Here is a 20,827-nt window from a genome sequence, read left to right as displayed (position 1 = left end):
CCACTTATGTATGTGAAGTTTCATGTAGTGCGAGCTCGATCGGAGGAGCGCTTTACATGGCATTGGCCTTTGTAAAATGTCATTGTTGGGGGCTCTGCTCAGCCCAATCATTAGGTGTATGTGTGTAAAACACTAGACCTAAAAAATACAATGCACATCATAGATAGATAGTTGAATGTGTAATGGCTGAGTGTGTTTTCAGATGTTAAATAGAGCTTCATGCAATTTAATGCATGCTGTCTATAGGAGGCAGAATGATACCCCAAGTAGCCAATAGCAAGAAGTGAGGGAGGAATACTCTGGACAAAGCCAACATCTACCTTGATTTTAATGCTTCTTTCTCTCTTTTTGGTCTCTCCAGTAGCTGTATATTTTTCAACTTCTCAGGCAGTTGCAGAGCTATTCATTTTTCACTTATGAGTAAATCATGAAGTTCAGGTTTTTTCTTTGCATTCTGGCACTTGTAGCCTTGAATTTAAAATAGCATAGCCCACACTACAAATCACGGAATGCTATCTCACAAAGCTTTGTGTGTAGTAGGTCCAGCTCTCCTTTCTTTTCTTTTGAATTACCTTATTATTATTTTTTTAAACAAAAACAAAACAGACATTTATACATGTCAGGTGAGAGCCAGTCAACACCTGTCCTGTAGGTCAATGGTTCCTAACCAGTCATCCGTGAACCCTGGGGGTCCGCAAAGCCTCCTCAGGGGATCCACGACTACTTAGAAAATTCAATAATATGAACAAATAAATACAGTTTATGCAATTAAATAATCAAAATGTACAAATAAACATTTTAAAATGCTGTGTAAATGTGATGGATTTTGAAATGGGAGGTTAAAAATTAAATTAGAATCCTCAGATTGATTAGTGGTAGCGGTGTAAGTGCATCAAACAGAATATAGTATAGACGATGAGTGACCTCAATTGAATTTAGAAAAGCTTCAACCTTCCTATTAAAATGAAAATGTTGTGTTTTTTAACATTTGTTTGAGAATAAAATATTTTTTTTTAGTATTTGTTTGATGAATGCTTGTTTTGTATTTTTTGTGTATTGTTTTGAGGTTCAGATCATCAAAAATGCTTTGCCCGGGGTACCCTTCTTCCAGTAATGACTCAGTGGGGCTCCCCTGATTCCAATAATGATTCATTGGTGGTTTCCGTGTTCCAGTTATAATTGAGTAGGGGTCCACAGAAGCCAAAAGGCTTAGAACCACTGCTGTAGGTTATTTGGTTTCATGACTTTTTGAACAGCATGCACGATAACCCTGCATGTGCACTGAGGCCTAGCCCTTGTAACTGACCCTGAGACCCAGGACCTGGCTTTGAGGTTTGGAGTGGTGCACCAAGCACAAACTCTAGCCAAAATGGGGCTAGCATCCATTTCCTGGCACATTTACATTGAGCGGTGGTAGCAGCATGCTGTTTCGATGTTTCCCCTACATGGTGCATGCACTGTCTGCAAAAGCTATTGTAAATTTAAATAAAGCCCAAAAACATGCTTGGAGACCGCCCCATACTTAAGTTACTCAAAATTGGTTGGCTCCCAATTCTCTGTTTTGGGCCTCTTGCTGTTTCCACCTTCTCTTAGGCTCTTCCTGTTCTCTGATCATCCATGGAGCTTGTTCAATGTATAATTTCCTGTATCTGTGGCAAGTGTCCCTCTACTGGCCGCCACATATAAAGGTATTTTTTTTATTTTTAACGAGTAGACCAAGATTTTATCATAAGTCAACCTGAAAACTACCTTTTTCTATGTAAGTATGTCTAGCAGTGAGTGTACGCCATATAAACAGTTGTACAGAACACCTAGCTGGGCTGGAGGTTAACCCGCTGCTTAAATCTCGTGTTTTGTTTATCCCCCAGAAAGCTGTTTTGTGACAGAGACTATAAACAATGACTCAGCCCGCTGGAGGGATCCGGGCTAGGGCTATGCGTGGAGGAGGACGTCCAGACTCCGGCTGGTGGACACAGACTTTCTGTCACAGACATGTCATATGCAGCTTCCCACTTCCTTGCAGAGGGTGTGGTCTGGTGGCTAAATTGTCAGTTGTGATATTAGGATACCTAAGTTATAATCCTGGCTTCCCCGTGTTAAACATAACTGTGTGATCCTGGGCAAATAACTTTGTTGCATTGCTATTGATCAGTTGGACACCATCTTACATATCAGGACTAGTATCATGACCTATATAAGAAATAAACGTTTTCTGAACTTTGATCAAACAGGAAAGGCTGCCAAATCATACACCCAGACATACTATTAATAGAAAACGTCACGTCACCAAGAACACAAAGGTGTCTTTCTGCATCTTCACTCAATTCACCATTGCCCTGTCTCTTGCCGCAGTGCACACAGGCACTTCCAGTGTGCTTGTGTCATATGCAGTTCAACAAGCCTCATCCCAAAAGGTAGTTCAGATTCATCCTTGTGAGAGGTGCTTATAGAATAGAGAGCTGTCACTGTTCACACAAGGTGTGCTGAATGACAATTTTGCACTTCCCTCATTCACTGTATGTACAGTGAGCATTCTCATATGGAAACATTTGTATGAAGAAACTCAAAAGCGTGTTTTCATACGCAAAGGCCCCTTTACTATTTGAAGATTAACAGACGCAAATATTCCTTTTGTAGCATCTCATTTCTTGATTAGAAACCAAACCCAATCCTGTCTGGTTTTTTTATACCTGTGGTCTGGTAGAGCAATTCTTCATCAAAAGACATGTTGCATAGCAGTGTGGGCTCCTGTACAACATGGCTTGATGAAAAAAAGTGCCATGACCCTGTGAACCCTGATTGCGTTATATCGCTTTTTTTCCTTTACCATAAGCAATGTTGCCCAGTAGCCCTCAATGCAGTGAAACATATCTAAAAGAAATGTCAGAGACAATAGATTTCACTTAGGCAAAACCTATTAGCTGTGCCAATGCTTCTTTTGATTGATATCACTAAACAGACTTTTTTCTGTTTTGGTATTGGTGTGGTGCTTACAGCCTCCATTCGCGGAAAGCTCCACTTGAATGTAATGCCCACACCCTCCGCTGACATTTGTGTGTGCATTTCGTACGTATAGAATGTACTGTGACTGGTTGCAGGACATCATGTTTATTGTGAGTGTGTGTTTCAAGAGATCATTTGGATCTTCTTTAGATGCACTTGTAACATATAGCACAATTTGGAGGTTGCGGTACAGCCTCCCACAGACTGCAGTAGTGTATTGCTCACATACCTGAGTAGAAGGGTTTAGTCTTAGACATTTAAATATGGGAGGATGGAGACACAGCTGCTTTAGGAGTGCAGCAGTCATATTTTTTTTTTTAAGGCCTGCTGATCATCTCTTCCTGATCCCTGCCATTTGGCTGATGGTACAAGTGAGTAGGTGAAAAAGAGGATTCCCTTTGTTGTGGGAACCATCTAGGCAGGGTCTGCTCCATTGTCTCTTCCCAGAGTGCTGCTCTGGAAGGATGATAGCACAAGTGCAGTCTTCCCATTTCGCTGTGCCTGAGTTTTGGATACTCGAGTTGGGAGACAGCATCACCATTACCTGCTGTGTGAGCTATCACTCTCAGAAAGATTGTGTCTGATCTGCAGATGTAAGAGGTAATTTTGAAACAGAACCGATTCAGATCACTGACAGTGGGATTAACACCCCCTTCTGGAAAGGGTTGGACTCAAACTATCTCACTTGGTTCCAGGTCTAGCCTCTTGGTGACCAAAGTAAGGAGTGGTCCACATACTACTTGAAGACCTACGGACATCCAAGGTTGGTGTGCTGAGATTGGCTGTGTCCTTACAGCCAGTCTCACAGAAGTCTGTACCATCTTGCTGGAAGCACTGAGGATTTCCATGTCGCCTAGGAAACTGCCTGCTGAGAGAGGTGAATGAGTGCTTCAACTTGCAGAAACCTAGGCGCTGTGCCCAGATTGCGGGACAGGCCATATCATGCGGAACATCCCAGTAGAGTGCACTGAATTAAGGGAGTGTAGCTGCCGCTGACCTGAATCTAAGAGTGGATCTCTGGGTCTCCCAAATGAGCTTCATGGCCAGGCTTCTTATGCCAGCATACTTGACAGCCTCTGAGAGTTACCATCAGCGTGCCTGCGACATTGCCACCCACTTCCTGGAGCAAACCCACTTGGGCTGCCAGGAGCTGACACTTTGGCTGGTGGACCTTTGATAGCCAAATCTGAAGTGCTCTTTGTTGTTTGAATGGTGGGAGAAAATGGGGTTGTGCTGCTGCTTTGCAAGAGCTGCCGCACGACTCACCATACAGCAGAAAAAGAACGTGGGCCTTGGCTGGGAACCGCAGGCTGGAGTGCTCACGCTGCTGCTGTCTGCAAGCCTTGCACTCAAGATTCCCAAGCATCTGCTAAACTAAGCAGGTGAACTCGAACATTGACTGTGCCTCTAGCGCTGAAGTGAATGGGTATTATGTTTTTTATGCATTGAAACCCTCAGCGAACTTTTTAGTAGAGGGATATAATTGAACTGGTCTGTGGATTATAGGATCAGCAAGGCTGCTTGTACATGTCAAAGTGTGCTCGCACCTGTGCTATAATGTGGCCTAGTCATATCCTGTGTGTATTTTAACCCATAGCACCAGTATCAGAACTGTGTACCTCCTTGACCTAACTTTTGTTTCTATCAAAACTAGATGGGACAACATTTACTGTCTCTGTTGCATAACTATTTGAGTTCTGAGTCTGTACCCCTACACTACTTTCCGGAGAAGCTTTTGAATTCTATCCTCACTACCCAGTGAGTCATCTGTGGAAGGGGTGCTCTTGGTGCCAGTTTGCAGTTCTATAACAGCAGTTACGTAGCTTCCATTGGTGCAGTGGCACTGAGGTCTGGAGGCGGATCAGTCTTCAGGACATCAGTAGTAAGAGACCCCATGCCCCATGGTTGAGTCCCAGGAAACCCAGCTAGCCCCGTGGCCCTGACCAAATTCTTACAATACAAAATAAGAAAGTACAAATTAACAAACAGCAAATACTATCCAAAACCTATAAAGAAAGTACTTAAGGCTGGTCAAACAAAGCTTCTTCTCATGAGTATTTTAGGCCCTGATTTGGAACCCAGCGGACGGGTTACTCCGTCACAAAAGTGACGGATATCCTCTCCACTGAAATATAAATCCCATAGAAGATAATGGGTTTTAGATTTTGGAGACGGGATATCCATCACCATTGTGACAGAGTAACCCATCTGCCTAGTTCTAAATCAGGCCCTTAGTCACCACACATTATGCTTTGCTTTCTCCTAGAGCCAACCTGCTGATGAACTTACATTCAACCAGCACCCTCAGCCTCTGACCCTCTACCCCAGAATACCCTGGTTCACCTTTGTATCTTTTGCATACCAACCAGTGACAATACTCTCTCATATGGTTTGTAGCGCTTGATGAAATATGTGTCCTAAAAAAAAAACTAACAATGTCATAAATTCCTATTGCTATCATACACATTTCGCCTCCTTTTCTGCCTTGCTTAGAGTATAGCAATGAGTACGAATAAGGACAAATGCTTTCTTTACAATCTATGCATCCGTACATTACATTGTATTCTATCTGATGAGATTACGGATTTGTCAATATGAAACATTTTATTCCAGGTCCCTGTCACATTCCGCGATGTTGCTGCCTGTTTTTCTGAACAAGAATGGAAGGTTTTACACGAATGGCAAAAGGAACTTTACAGTCACGTAATGATGCAGGTTCATCAAGTTTTAACCTCCCTAGGTAAATATACACTATTTGTGTTTATCTAAAACATGTGCTCAGTGATTTGCTGGGCTTGGTATTCAATTTAAGATTCTCTCGACGTAATACTTTGATTACATTTGGATGTTACTTTATCATTCGAACCACTAAATTAATTCCTAAGAAAATCGGAGTTAGAAAAGGTGCACTATTTCACCTTCGTGAGTTCTTGTTTTGAAATCACAACTTCTAAGAGGAAAACATCATTGTTCTCTTGTTCTAAATTTGCTACACTTGAGTACTTATGACACACAGCCTTCTGTTAATGGTAGCCGAATGCTGAAAGCAACTCTGAATGCAATAAAAGCCGCTTAAACACGCAGTGATAGCAGTGACTGCTATGGAATCCTTTCATGTGAACTTTTGTACTCCTATAGGTCCTAGTCACTAGCTGATGAGGCAAACCGTATGGGACTCGGGTCATTTATTGGGCTACTTCAGTTTGTAACAAGAGACTAAAAACCTTTCTACATACCAAACAATGTGCTTGCTGCCAACTGTTAGCCATAGCAATTTGTTTTATTCCCACAGTACATATTAAACGATTAGTTGCACTAGGAGAATCTCTTGCATCAGAGGGACTATAACACCAAGTATTGAAAGACTGGATGACTATCACCACATACAGGAAAATACTGAAGTATGATAAATGGCTTTTTTAAATCACTTTGCAGGCCCATGTACTTATGGAGTTATCCCGTCGCACTCCTTTATATGGTAAATTAACTCCACTGTGACTTACATTACTCTTATAATAATACACAGAAAGGGCGCGTTTATCATCGACATTTGACACCTGACCTTTATCACAGATATTTTACACCACAGTTTGATGGTGTGGGAACTCTTCTCCCTCATTTACAATTTACTCCCATCTCTTTTTTGTTTTATATGTAATTGCCTGAATGTGCTTGGGAAAAGCACTGGAAAGTTATGTGTATTCCCACAAACGTTTCACTTTGGGGGTGTTGATTACATTCCGATGGTGATCCACTACCCATGTTTCCTTTTTTAACTTTAAATTGCAAAACACTTGCCACATGGCCACATTTGCTGTGCTAATAAATGGTAGATTCATCCGTCTGTGGGTGTAAATGTCCACAGATGCTGATTTTGTGAATAAAAGTCTGCATTGTACATGTGTGGATGGTGTTTTTCGCATTTATCTTGAATCTAGGTGCATATACAATAGCAAATCTGTTCTTTAAAAGATGTAGCCATCAAACATGTGGTTGACTGTGTAGTGGTCGCCACTGTAAGTGAGGTGTAGCAGGTTTTTGTAGGAACATTGGTGATATGGCGTGTCAGTGGTAGTGGAGTGAGTGAATGTTGCACTCATGGTGATCTTTGAGGACAAATGATGAGCTTTCCTGTAGTTTAGAAGTTCTAGTTTCAAAGCAAGTTAGTACATGCCAGTAAGGAGGTAGCGCCGAAACATATGAAGTTGTGAACTTGAGGGAGTTCCCTGTACCTATTTAAACTTTAAATCAAGTAATGATGGAATTGTCGCTCTTTAAATAAATTATAGCTATATATGTTTGCCACCCACCCCAAATCCAAGGGGCCTTAATAAACAGATGGTCATTGCCTACCTCAGTGGTATTCATGAGATCACCCTCTGAAGAATCAAAGGTTGCATTTCTTCTCTTCTTCCCGTAATTTGGCAGGCAATCAGCCCTACAGACCGTTTTGACCAGTACCATCACAGTTGATATTCTCAGCCAGGGCTTTGGGGGGAGTTCCAAAACTGTTCTTATGGCCCTTCCTATCGTTATATGAAGTATAGAGAATTAATAGCAACCACCCATATACTTTTCTTTCTGCTGTAAAAGTCGCATTTTGTTGGCTCATTTGTTTATTCTCTGATTGTAAAACCAGGCTATGTCATCGTCAATCCTACTACTTTGCTTCGGATTTATAAAGGAGAAGAAGTAGATGTACGAGATGCCCTTGATCCAGTCGGGAAAGCAGGTGCTAATGGTCCCACCTCGTGTAAGTAGCTTTATTTTATAATAGCTTCAAAAGTGTCTGTTTCCTTATAGTATGTTTTTAGGTTGTAATAATACCAATGTGATGTGGTCACGTAAAATTGCATTTTTCTTGTAGCGCGACTTTACAGCATAAATTGTGATGGTAACATGTTTTACTCTAACATTTTCAATCTTTCTTTGAATTTCCAGAATAGAAGAAATGCTTTCGTTTCTTTTGTAAATAAGTAATTTTAAGTCCTCTGCTTGCTTGAAAGTCTCGTATCATCATCTTCGCCATCACAGCTGTTGACTGACTCACCGTCTTCTTAGCCCTTTGCCTTAGTTTGTATGTAGTCTAGGTTTAGGCCTTTCTCTGTGCCATCCTGGGTCAACGTGAACAAAGGTTTGAATGTTACTAAAAGAACAAACTGATTCACTTTATGGGTGCTTTTGATCCAGAGAACTAGGGATATGCATAGCCTGTCTCCGAGAGGCTTCAATACACAAAATAATTAATACATGTATTATTATTATTATTATTATTGTTAGAACATTGAAATGTTGGAAGCTCCTCTGGGAGAGAATTAAGTGTCTGGGCCAATAGTGGCTGGCACAGATGTTTTGCTCTAACATTAAAAAACAAATATCTTTCTTCCTGTTTATTTAAAACAATTCTACCCTCAGTAGGTGGAATGTTCTAATAGCATTATAGCTTTCTCCCTCGGGCAATACTATTTATTAAAGTTCTCTTCCCCTTGTTATACTCAATCACCTGCAGCTCCAGCCTGTACCTCTGTTTTAGCAACTATTATAGCCCCCCACATACTAATCATCGGCGTTATTGTTGTTATCAATAATAATGATACACTTATTGTTATTATTAATAATAATAACAATAACAAAGATTATTTTGTAAATAATGACTATTTATGTTGTTATATTACTCGTTACTCACAGGTTTCTCACAGGACACTTTTCTCACCAACTAGCATGAACAGTAGCACTGCAGATAAAATCTACTGATGGACAGACATTTGTCTTTTAGGAAGGATATTTTGTTTCTTGCAAAACCATTGTTTACCCACTTAGTTAAGAGAAGATAGAAGGAGGAATCTGAAAATGCATGCCACCCTCTCTAAATGCACAGTTCTATTTTTGGTGAGACTTTAGATATAATAGCTGAAGGTTAGAGCCTAGCAGCTTACAGCAGAACAGCCTGGTGCAAATCCTGGCACAGTCCTGTGATTTATGGCAGGAGTAGTGCAGTGGGCGTTTATAGTATTTCTGTAGGATCATAAAGCTGCCACTGTAAAAGCGCCAGGCGAAGCTTATCATCATGAACCATAGATGAAAGGAAATAGGTTACTATTTTTTGTAGTATACCCGAATGATATGGTATGTGCTATCTGTCCCAGGAGAGCAGTTGCAACAGTAGAGAGAGCACTGTGGTATGTCATTGATCAGGTTGTTCATAGGGTAGAGCCTGGTGTGCGGGCGATTAACTATACACTTAAAAAATGTGATCATGAGCAACAAACGGACACCACCTTCTCCTTTCTTTGATATTTTTAATGTCTTATGTTTCTGCTACTGTAGAGGTCTCTCCCCATCTCTAAAGAACTGACTAATTGTTGATAATGGCTCTCCCTGACCTCACCAACCTCCCTCAACTGAGGCAAGCTACAAAAAAGTCTTATTTCTAGGCAAACTAATTGAAACATTAGTCACAATATAACTGAAGAATTACAACCTCCATGCTACCATACAACAGGCACCAGAAAGAAGATGTAGCACTCAAGTGTCTTTGGGAGTGCTGGACGATGTTCTCTGTATACCTTAGAAAATTCAGATCTGCTTCCTGGTATCCATTAGTACTAGAGTACTTTAAACGTTTAGGCTTTTGCATAGATGTTCCGATCAGTACTGGAATAGGTCTCCTCCTTCACAGATTGTCCAAATAGAAACATCAATGACCTCCTCCATCCACATGACCATTGTTAGTTAAGCAAGAAAATTGGTTTCTGTAGCACCAAGAAGCATTATATGTTTTGTGCCCTCAAAAATGCTTCTCTATAAAATTACAAACAAGTCTCCATATGCGGCAACTAGGAGTCGTACTATTGGATCTGGGTGTTGCTTTACAACAGTATTCTGATGACACATGCCTTTATTTGAAGGTCTTTTTAGTGACAATATGGACAATCCTAATTCTTTCCTTATCAAAATGGAATGTGAGGTGTCTTCTTGCTTCCAGACCCGATTTGAGTCCTCAATTGTGTGCACTCCCTGGCCCGCTGTATCTATGTTCCTTAATTCCCTTATAAACTTCCTCACAATCTCTACATCCAGCTGTCATTGTTATCTATGCCACAGCCTCAATGTGCTTAATATCACTTTGGCTGTTTTGTCATTTGTCCTTGTTGCACCAAAACTGTGGAATGTGCTCACATTTTATATCAGGTGTACATCAACCCTAACCACATTCAACAAAATTTTGAAAGCCCATCTCCTTGATGTACCTTACCAACCTTGACCATGTCTTTGGAAGTTAGTTTTAATTTCTATTGACTTCATTAACTCTTGTACTGCTTTTCTTTGACACATATGTGTTTTTGATAAAGCACTCTAAGAAATACTAAAAAGAGAAACATGACAGAATACAACTTGTAGCCTTTCTCTACTTCCTACACAGGCTACGGAGACTCACGCACAAAGCTGTCAGATAAATCCACAACATAGATATCCATGTTTCTGCTCCATCAGTCTTTACACTAATTGCCATAACAAGACATGTCCCTTTTAAAGCGATGTGCTTCACTCGTCGAGCTATCCATTGCAGAGGAATCACTTTTCCTTCCATATAAACATTACACCGGCTGTCAAAGTTGATTACAGTGATATTGGTTGACCCCATTCTTGATTATTTCTTTCTTCAAAAAGTCTGTTTCAAATTTTTTCTCAGCCCAGACAACCACGTTGGGGAACTTGACCCCTACAAGAGTAAGGTTGATTGCCAAACGTCTCAAATGTCTTGAAGCTTGAATAGCCTGGTTCTTCATAAATGGGACAGAGTAGCTCCTCCCATACATTATAAGGATGTTGCAAGTCACAGATGAGTTCTGTGACCATACAGAGGAAAGAGGCCTAAATCCGAGTTCCTATATAAGTGACTTTTAGAATTGGTGATATAGAGCACACGCTCAAATGTACCATTTTTCTCAACATAGAAATTGGAAGCTAATGTATGGGCATTTGGGTGTGATGGTTTTGAGTTATCCTTCTCAATTTATAGCTCAATCCTTTCTTCTTCTTTCTACTGGTATTGATAAGCTTGTCGAATGTCTACTTTCATTTCTGTACAGCTTGCCATCTATCCATCAGTCCTGACATAATTTTAAGGATCAAACAGGAGGAAGAGCTTTTCTGCAGCGAGCCACAGTTCTTTGATGAAAAAGGATTCAACAACAAGTCCAGTAAGGGTGAGTTTGATGTTCTAATAATATATAGAATTCCTGAGTTGGTAAAAGTTATACAACATCTTCCTGAAGCTCCACGCAAAACAAATTCTAAAACTAGGTATGCTTACAAAGAAGGTGGCTCGCTTTGAAAGGATGGGGCAGTTCTCTGCATAAACTACTTCGGCAGTTAACTGTTGATTACTCGCCTTCAGCTTAAAAACATTTTATGTTTAAAATGAAGAACGTTTATAAGAATAGAACTGTCTTATGGTATGAATGGCATAAAGAATTATAACATTTCAGTTTTCTTTTTTTTAAGTTAATTATCTGATCCTCAAACCCAGTCCAGCTACTATTCATTCAAATATGTAATTTTCAAATTACTGCTTTCAAACGTGTTTCTTTTTATTAATTAGAAATCCACACATTACTGAAAAAGTCAGGGGTATAATTACAAAGTGAAACTGATCATACTTTTAACCAAATAGAAACCTAAATTCCCAAATTAATTTTTTCCTCATGAGGTTACATTACACTATGTCAGTTCATATCTATCTGCATTGCTAGAGCATGGAGTTGTCATACTTTTCCTCCACATCACACATTGCTTATTGGTCATCATGCTCACAGATCTTCCCTAATAACCATAGTGTCCACCATTTTTGTAGATTAAAAATAGGCCCTCAAGAGTTCCTTGTGTGGTTTATTGCTTGAGCAAAGCACGTAAAGCACTCTAGTAAAGGTAGGATAATTGATTTTTAAAAACAAACACAAATCACGTTCCTGTTACATTTTACTGTTCTCTACCAAAGAAGCATATCAGTCGATAATAAATACTTGGTAGCAATCCGTCTGGGGAAATCGAAATTTTCCATGTTATCAAGTATAGTCTTTCTACAGATGCATCAGCTAGTGGTGTCTAACCTGCAGTAGTGTGGGGATTGGGGAACCCCAAAGTTTAGGCCCAGTTCACAAGAGCTAAGAAAATTGAGATTTTCCTAGCCTTGGTGTCAGAAAGGCTAGATTTTATTTAAGACAAGGAGGCGAGTATTATGCTTTTCTTTTCATGCTTTATTTCAAACAGCAGCCAAGAACTACAAATCCCAGAATCCCTGGGAAAAAAACTATAAAACTGCGTCATAGTGGGGCCACCCAATCACACAACGAGCCCCATAATAACTATCTTGACTGAGAGCACCAAGCCCTCTTTTCTTGCGAAAATCAGTCAATTGAGTAATCCGAGAAAAACCATAATAACCCATATAGTCAAAAATGCAGAAAGGAAGTCTATGCAGAAAGCCTTGAGGAAAGGATAATCCCTTGTAGATCCAGATGATTGATGAGAAGGTCCAGAACGAGGAGCTGATGGAAGCTGGTCAGCCGGAAGCGCTGTTGTTGGTTGCGGTTGAGGCAACTAGAACAAAAGAACAGGGAGGGTTAGAAGAGGAGGGATAATACTCGCCTCCTTGTCTTTAATAAAATCTAGCCTTTCTGACACCAAGGCTAGGAAAATCTCAATTTTATTACAAGACAGGAGGCTCGTATTATGCTTGTTCAAAGCAATGACATAACAGTTTGTAAAGGATGATCAACAGGTTTACAATAGAAAGTTCTAAACGTACTAACGTTAGAACAATGTGCAGATCTAAGATATCATGCAAACTAGCCCCGGATCAAAATGCCCGAGAAGCCGTAGCTCGTCTAACAGAATGGGCACCATAAATATCGGTAGGGACACCAGCCAAAGCCATCAGCCACTTAACCCAATGAGCTAAAGTGGGAGATGAGACAGGTTTGTGGGGCTTCTGAAAGGAAATCAGCAACTGAGATGAGGAAGCCACCCTGAGATCTGCAGTTCGTGAAACGTACGTTTTCAAGCAATTAACAACACACAGTTTGGGTTGAGAGGGAAAAAAGGGGTGAAGGACAGAAGACAAATTAGTCTTGGTACGCCTAGATACATTGAAACACACACCCCAGGTGGAAAAATGAAATGAGGAAACATCCAGAGCCTTTACATCTGAGACAAGTTTTATAGAAACAAGACAGAGGAGCATAGTGAGTTTAGCAGACAAATATTTCAACAATAGATCAGGATTATCTGGCCAAGAAATAAGAAGATGAAGGACGGAGTTCACATCCCACATAGAAGTATATTTAGGGGCTGGGGGTTTGGAAAAACATACTCCTTTCAGCAGGCGACAAACTAAAGGGTGTTCTCCCACTGGTCTACCGTCCACCCTGACATGTTCTGAAGAGATCGCTGATCTATAGGTATTGACGGTACAGTAAGCTTTGCCTTGAGAAGCTAGGAAATTTACAATTAAGGTAACGTCAGCTGAAACGGGATCGGAATCCCTGTCCACACACCAGCTACACCATACTGACCAGGCTGAACGGTAGACCCTTGAAGTACCCAGAGCCCAGGATTGTTGGATGAATTGGACAGCCTGTTCTGAAATTCCTGGGGTTCTCCAGGAAGCCCCGAAATTCTCCAAGCTATGAGAAATAGGGAACCTTGTAATATGTGGTTGTGGGGAAGACCCTGGGGATTCAAAAGAAGATCTGGGAAAGGAAGGATCAGGACTGGAAGATCCGACGAGAGTTCTAGGAGGGTCGGATACCAAGGTTGGGACTGCCAGAATGGGGTGACTAGAACTAGAGAAGAATGTTGTTGGCGAACTTGTGCTAGGACCCGAGCAATAAAGAGGAAGGGAGGAAAGGTGTACAGAAGGGAAGGAGGCCACGCTTGGAGAAAAGCGTTGGAAGCCAAGGCTAAAGGATCTGGTCTCCAACTGAAGAAGTTGGGCAGTTGGGAGTTGAGTCTTGAGGCAAAAAGGTCTATGGACATTGTACCGAAGATAGAAGAAAGTCACCTGAATATGGAAGGGTGAAGCCGCCAATTACTTGAGCCCTGGGAGTGTCTTGAGAACCAATCGGCCACCACATTTAGATTGCCTGGGAGATATTCTGCCCTGACCGAAATATTTTTGTGAAGACAGAACTCCCAGAGACTCTTGGCCAAGAGAGCCAAAGGTTTGGATCTTGTACCGCCCAGGCAGTTGATGTAAGTTACGGCAGATAAATTGTCCATTCTGAGAAGAATGGAGCATTTTACTCTGTCTTTGGTAAAGGACTGGATGGCAAAGGAACCTGCAAGCATCTCTAAACAGTTTATGTGCATTGACGACTCCTGAAACGGACCATGGTCCCCCAGTCGAGTGTGGACCACATCTTGCACCCCAACCTGTCAGACTTGCATCTGACTCTAAAACAAGATCTGGGGCGGCAGAGAAAATGTTTCTCCCGTTCCAAGCGTCTAAATGAGTCATCCACCATGTGAGTTCTTCTCTGGACTCTGCGTCGAGGACAACCTGATCTGAATATGACAGACCTTGTTGAAGATGACGGATCTTGAGCCTCTGAAGGGCTCTGTAAAGAAGAGGGCCCGGGAAAATGGCCTGGATGGAAGAAGAAAGGAGGCCTACGAGATGCGCCAGTACTCTGAGGGAAGAATAAGGGAGAGACAAGGCATGACGAATGTAAGGAAATGCCTCCTTGGCATGGTTGCCCCCTGACTTTTTGCCTTTGCTGATGCTATGTTTACAATTGAAAGTGTGCTGAGGCCTGCTAACCAGGCCCCAGCACCAGTGTTCTTTCCCTAACCTGTACTTTTGTATCCACAATTGGCAGACCCTGGCATCCAGATAAGTCCCTTGTAACTGGTACTTCTAGTACCAAGGGCCCTGATGCCAAGGAAGGTCTCTAAGGGCTGCAGCATGTCTTATGCCACCCTGGAGACCTCTCACTTAGCACAGACACACTGCTTGCCAGCTTGTGTGTGCTAGTGAGGACAAAACGAGTAAGTCGACATGGCACTCCCCTCAGGGTGCCATGCCAGCCTCTCACTGCCTATGCAGTATAGGTAAGACACCCCTCTAGCAGGCCTTACAGCCCTAAGGCAGGGTGCACTATACCATAGGTGAGGGTACCAGTGCATGAGCATGGTACCCCTACAGTGTCTAAACAAAACCTTAGACATTGTAAGTGCAGGGTAGCCATAAGAGTATATGGTCTGGGAGTCTGTCAAACACGAACTCCACAGCACCATAATGGCTACACTGAAAACTGGGAAGTTTGGTATCAAACTTCTCAGCACAATAAATGCACACTGATGCCAGTGTACATTTTATTGTAAAATACACCACAGAGGGCACCTTAGAGGTGCCCCCTGAAACTTAACCGACTGTCTGTGTAGGCTGACTAGTTCCAGCAGCCTGCCACACCAGAGACATGTTGCTGGCCCCATGGGGAGAGTGCCTTTGTCACTCTTAGGCCAGTAACAAAGCCTGCACTGGGTGGAGATGCTAACACCTCCCCCAGGCAGGAGCTGTGACACCTGGCGGTGAGCCTCAAAGGCTCACCCCTTTGTCACAGCCCAGCAGGGCACTCCAGCTTAGTGGAGTTGCCCGCCCCCTCCGGCCACGGCCCCTACTTTTGGCGGCAAGGCTGGAGGGAACAAAGAAAGCAACAAGGAGGAGTCACTGACCAGTCAGGACAGCCCCTAAGGTGTCCTGAGCTGAAGTGACTCTAACTTTTAGAAATCCTCCATCTTGCAGATGGAGGATTCCCCCAATAGGGTTAGGATTGTGACCCCCTCCCCTTGGGAGGAGGCACAAAAAGGGTGTACCCACCCTCAGGGCTAGTAGCCATTGGCTACTAACCCCCCAGACCTAAATACGCCCTTAAATTTAGTATTTAAGGGCTACCCTGAACCCTAGAAAATTAGATTCCTGCAACTACAAGAAGAAGGACTGCCTAGCTGAAAACCCCTGCAGAGGAAGACCAGAAGACGACAACTGCCTTGGCTCCAGAAACTCACCGGCCTGTCTCCTGCCTTCCAAAAATCCTGCTCCAGCGACGCCTTCCAAAGGGACCAGCGACCTCGACATCCTCTGAGGACTGCCCCTGCTTCGAAAAGACAAGAAACTCCCGAGGACAGCGGACCTGCTCCAAGAAAAGCTGCAACTTTGTTTCCAGCAGCTTTAAAGAACCCTGCAAGCTCCCCGCAAGAAGCGTGAGACTTGCAACACTGCACCCGGCGACCCCGACTCGGCTGGTGGCGATCCAACACCTCAGGAGGGACCCCAGGACTACTCTAAGACTGTGAGTACAAAAACCTGTCCCCCCTGAGCCCCCACAGCGCCGCCTGCAGAGGGAATCCCGAGGCTTCCCCTGACCGCGACTCTTTGAATCCTAAGTCCCGACACCTGGGAGAGACCCTGCACCCGCAGCCCCCAGGACCTGAAGGACCGGACTTTCACTGGAGGAGTGACCCCCAGGAGTCCCTCTCCCTTGACCAAGTGGAGGTTTCCCCGAGGAACCCCCCCCTTGCCTGCCTGCAGCCCTGAAGAGATCCCTAGATCTCCCATTGACTTCCATTACCAACCCGACGCTTGGTTCTACACTGCACCCGGCCGCCCCCGCGCTGCTGAGGGTGAAATTTCTGTGTGGGCTTGTGTCCCCCCCGGTGCCCTACAAAACCCCCCTGGTCTGCCCTCCGAAGACGCGGGTACTTACCTGCAAGCAGACCGGAACCGGGGCACCCCCTTCTCTCCATTCTAGCCTATGTGTTTTGGGCACCACTTTGAACTCTGCACCTGACCGGCCCTGAGCTGCTGGTGTGGTGACTTTGGGGTTGCTCTGAACCCCCAACGGTGGGCTACCTTGGACCAAGAACTAAGCCCTGTAAGTGTCTTACTTACCTGGTTAACCTAACAAATACTTACCTCCCCTAGGAACTGTGAAAATTGCACTGTGTCCACTTTTAAAACAGCTATTTGTGAATAACTTGAAAAGTATACATGCAATTTTGATGATTTGAAGTTCCTAAAGTACTTACCTGCAATACCTTTCGAATGAGATATTACATGTAGAATTTGAACCTGTGGTTCTTAAAATAAACTAAGAAAAGATATTTTTCTATATAAAAACCTATTGGCTGGATTTGTCTCTGAGTGTGTGTACCTCATTTATTGTCTATGTGTATGTACAACAAATGCTTAACACTACTCCTTGGATAAGCCTACTGCTCGACCACACTACCACAAAATAGAGCATTAGTATTATCTATTTTTACCACTATTTTACCTCTAAGGGGAACCCTTGGACTCTGTGCATGCTATTCCTTACTTTGAAATAGCACATACAGAGCCAACTTCCTACATTGGTGGATCAGCGGTGGGGTACAAGACTTTGCATTTGCTGGACTACTCAGCCAATACCTGATCACACGACAAATTCCAAAATTGTCATTAGAAATTCATTTTTGCAATTTGAAAGTTTTCTAAATTCTTAAAAGTCCTGCTAGGGCCTTGTGTGTTAAGTCCCTGCTTAGCATTGTCTTTTTAGAGTTTAAAAGTTTGTTAAAAGTTTGAATTAGATTCTAGAAACAGTTTTAGATTCTTAAAAAAGTATTCCAACTCTTAGCAGAATAATGTCTGATACAGAGATGCAGGTGGTGGAACTCGACACCACACCTTACCTCCATCTTAAGATGAGGGAGCTAAGGTCTCTCTGTAATATAAAGAAAATAACCATTGGCTCCAGACCTACCAAAATTCAGCTCCAGGAGCTGTTGGCAGAGTTTGAAAAAGCCAACCCCTCTGATGATGACATCACAGAGGAAGAAATTAGTGACTTGGAGGCCAATGTCCCTCCTCCAGTCCTAAATAGGGAGAACAGGACCCCTCAAGTCCAGTCTCCAACTGTGTTAGTCAGAAATAGTGAGTCCCTCACAGGAGGGTCCCACATTTCTGAAATCACTGAGGATGCTCTCAGTGAAGATGACCTCCTGTTAGCCAGGATGGCCAAAAGATTGGCTTTAGAGAGACAGCTCCTAGCCATAGAAAGGGAAAGACAAGAGATGGGCCTAGGACCCATCAATGGTGGCAGCAATATAAATAGGGTCAGAGATTCTCCTGACATGTTAAAAATCCCCAAAGGGATTGTGACAAAATATGAAGATGGTGATGACATCACCAAATGGTTCACAGCTTTTGAGAGGGCTTGTGTAACCAGAAAAGTGAACAGATCTCCCTGGGGTGCTCTCCTTTGGGAAATGTTCACTGGAAAGTGTAGGGATAGACTCCTCACACTCTCTGGAAAAGATGCAGAATCTTATGACCTCATGAAGGGTACCCTGATTGAGGGCTTTGGATTCTCCACTGAGGAGTACAGGATTAGGTTCAGGGGGGCTCAAAAATCCTCGAGCCAGACCTGGGTTGACTTTGTTGACTACTCAGTGAAAACACTAGATGGTTGGATTCAAGGCAGTGGTGTAAGTAATTATGATGGGCTGTACAATTTATTTGTGAAAGAACACCTATTGAGTAATTGTTTCAATGATAAACTGCATCAGCATCTGGTAGACCTAGGACCAATTTCTCCCCAAGAATTGGGAAAGAAGGCGGACCATTGGGTCAAGACAAGGGTGTCCAAGACTTCAACAGGGGGTGACCAAAAGAAAGGGGTCACAAAGACTCCCCAGGGGAAGGGTGATGAGACAACCAAAACTAAAAATAGTAAAGAGTCTTCTACAGGCCCCCAAAAACCTGCACAGGAGGGTGGGCCCAGAGCCTCTTCACAAAACAATGGGTACAAGGGTAAAAACTTTGATCCCAAAAAGGCCTGGTGTCATAGCTGTAAACAGCATGGACACCAAACTGGAGACAAGGCCTGTCCCAAGAAAGGTTCCACTCCAAACTCCCATCCAGGTAACACTGGTATGGCTAGTCTCCAAGTGGGATCAACAGTGTGCCCAGAGCAAATCAGGGTCCACACTGAAGCTACTCTAGTTTCTGAGGGTGGGGTGGATTTAGCCACACTAGCTGTCTGGCCGCCTAACATGCAAAAATACAGACAGCAACTCTTAATTAATGGGACTAGAATAGAGGGCCTGAGGGATACAGGTGCCAGTGTCACCATGGTGACAGAGAAACTGGTTTCCCCTGGCCAATACCTGACTGGAAAAACTTACACAGTCACCAACGCTGACAATCAGAGAAAAGTACATCCCATGGCAATGGTTACTTTAGAATGGGGAGGGGTCAATGGCCTGAAACAGGTGGTGGTCTCCTCAAATATCCCAGTGGACTGTCTGCTTGGAAATGACCTGGAGTCCTCAGCATGGGCTGAGGTAGAACTAAAAACCCATGCAGCAATGCTGGGTATCCCTGAACTGGTGTGTGTGAAAACAAGAGCACAATGCAAGGCACAGGGTGAAAAAGTAGAGCTGGAGTCTGGAAAAATGGCCCAGCCTACCAAGAGAACAGGAAAGTCAGTTGGGAAACCAACTGCAACACAGCAAAAGAAAGGGAACCTCTCTTCTCAGGAAGAAGTTCTGCCCTCTGAGGGAACTGAGCCTTTGGAGCTTGAACCTTATCAGGTTGAGCTCTTAGGCCCAGGGGGACCCTCAAGGGAGGAGCTGTGTAAGGGACAAGAAACCTGTCCCTCTCTTGAAGGCCTTAGGCAGCAAGCTGCTGAAGAGTCCAAGGGCAAGAAAACTGGAACCCATAGGGTCTATTGGGAAGATGGACTCCTGTACACTGAGGCCAGAGACCCCAAACCTGGTGCCACTAGGAGAGTGGTAGTGCCTCAGCTGTTCAGAGAGTTCATCCTAACATTGGCCCATGACATTCCCCTTGCTGGACATTTGGGACAAACCAAGACGTGGGAGAGGTTAGTCAACCACTTCTACTGGCCCAATATGTCCAACATGGTTAAGGAGTTTTGCCTCTCCTGCCCCACCTGTCAAGCCAGTGGTAAGACAGGTGGGCATCCAAAGGCCCCCCTCATTCCACTTCCAGTGGTGGGGGTTCCCTTTGAAAGAGTGGGTGTGGACATAGTTGGTCCACTAGAACCTCCCACAGCCTCAGGAAATATGTATATCCTGGTAGTAGTGGATCATGCTACCAGGTATCCTGAAGCTATTCCCCTTAGGTCGACTACTGCAACTGCAGTAGCCAAGGCCCTCATTGGTATCTTTACCAGAGTGGGTTTCCCTAAGGAGGTGGTGTCTGACAGAGGTACCAACTTCATGTCAGCATACCTAAAGCACATGTGGAATGAGTGTGGAGTGACTTATAAATTCACTACACCATACCATCCACAAACTAATGGCTTGGTGGAGAGATTCAACAAGACATTAAAAGGCATGATGTAGGAAGTTGGCTCTGTATGTGCTATTTCAAAGTAAGGAATAGCATGCACAGAGTCCAAGGGTTCCCCTTAGAGGTAAAATAGTGGTAAAAATAGATAATACTAATGCTCTATTTTGTGGTAGTGTGGTCGAGCAGTAGGCTTATCCAAGGAGTAGTGTTAAGCATTTGTTGTACATACACATAGACAATAAATGAGGTACACACACTCAGAGACAAATCCAGCCAATAGGTTTTTATATAGAAAAATATCTTTTCTTAGTTTATTTTAAGAACCACAGGTTCAAATTCTACATGTAATATCTCATTTGAAAGGTATTGCAGGTAAGTACTTTAGGAACTTCAAATCATCAAAATTGCATGTATACTTTTCAAGTTATTCACAAATAGCTGTTTTAAAAGTGGACACTTAGTGCA

General features: G+C 43.2%; 1 protein-coding gene across 4 annotated transcripts in view; it reads left to right on the top strand.

Annotated features, from left to right (window-relative positions):
- The window catches only part of LOC138295848 (zinc finger protein 25-like), a 101,826-nt gene that overhangs the window by 892 nt on the left and 80,107 nt on the right, over window positions 1-20,827 (top strand). For all 4 annotated transcript variants that reach the window (XM_069234427.1, XM_069234426.1, XM_069234428.1 and 1 more), the window contains exons 2-4: window positions 5,617-5,743; window positions 7,643-7,756; window positions 11,097-11,213. In XM_069234427.1, coding sequence (XP_069090528.1) covers window positions 5,617-5,743; window positions 7,643-7,756; window positions 11,097-11,213 — 358 coding nt within the window. The remainder of the gene's footprint in view (window positions 1-5,616; window positions 5,744-7,642; window positions 7,757-11,096; window positions 11,214-20,827) is intronic.

Source organism: Pleurodeles waltl, chromosome 5 (assembly GCF_031143425.1).
Source record: "Pleurodeles waltl isolate 20211129_DDA chromosome 5, aPleWal1.hap1.20221129, whole genome shotgun sequence".
Lineage (NCBI taxonomy): Eukaryota > Metazoa > Chordata > Amphibia > Caudata > Salamandridae > Pleurodeles > Pleurodeles waltl.
Note: the sequence above shows the minus strand (reverse complement) of the source record. Positions and strands in the feature narration are given on the sequence as shown.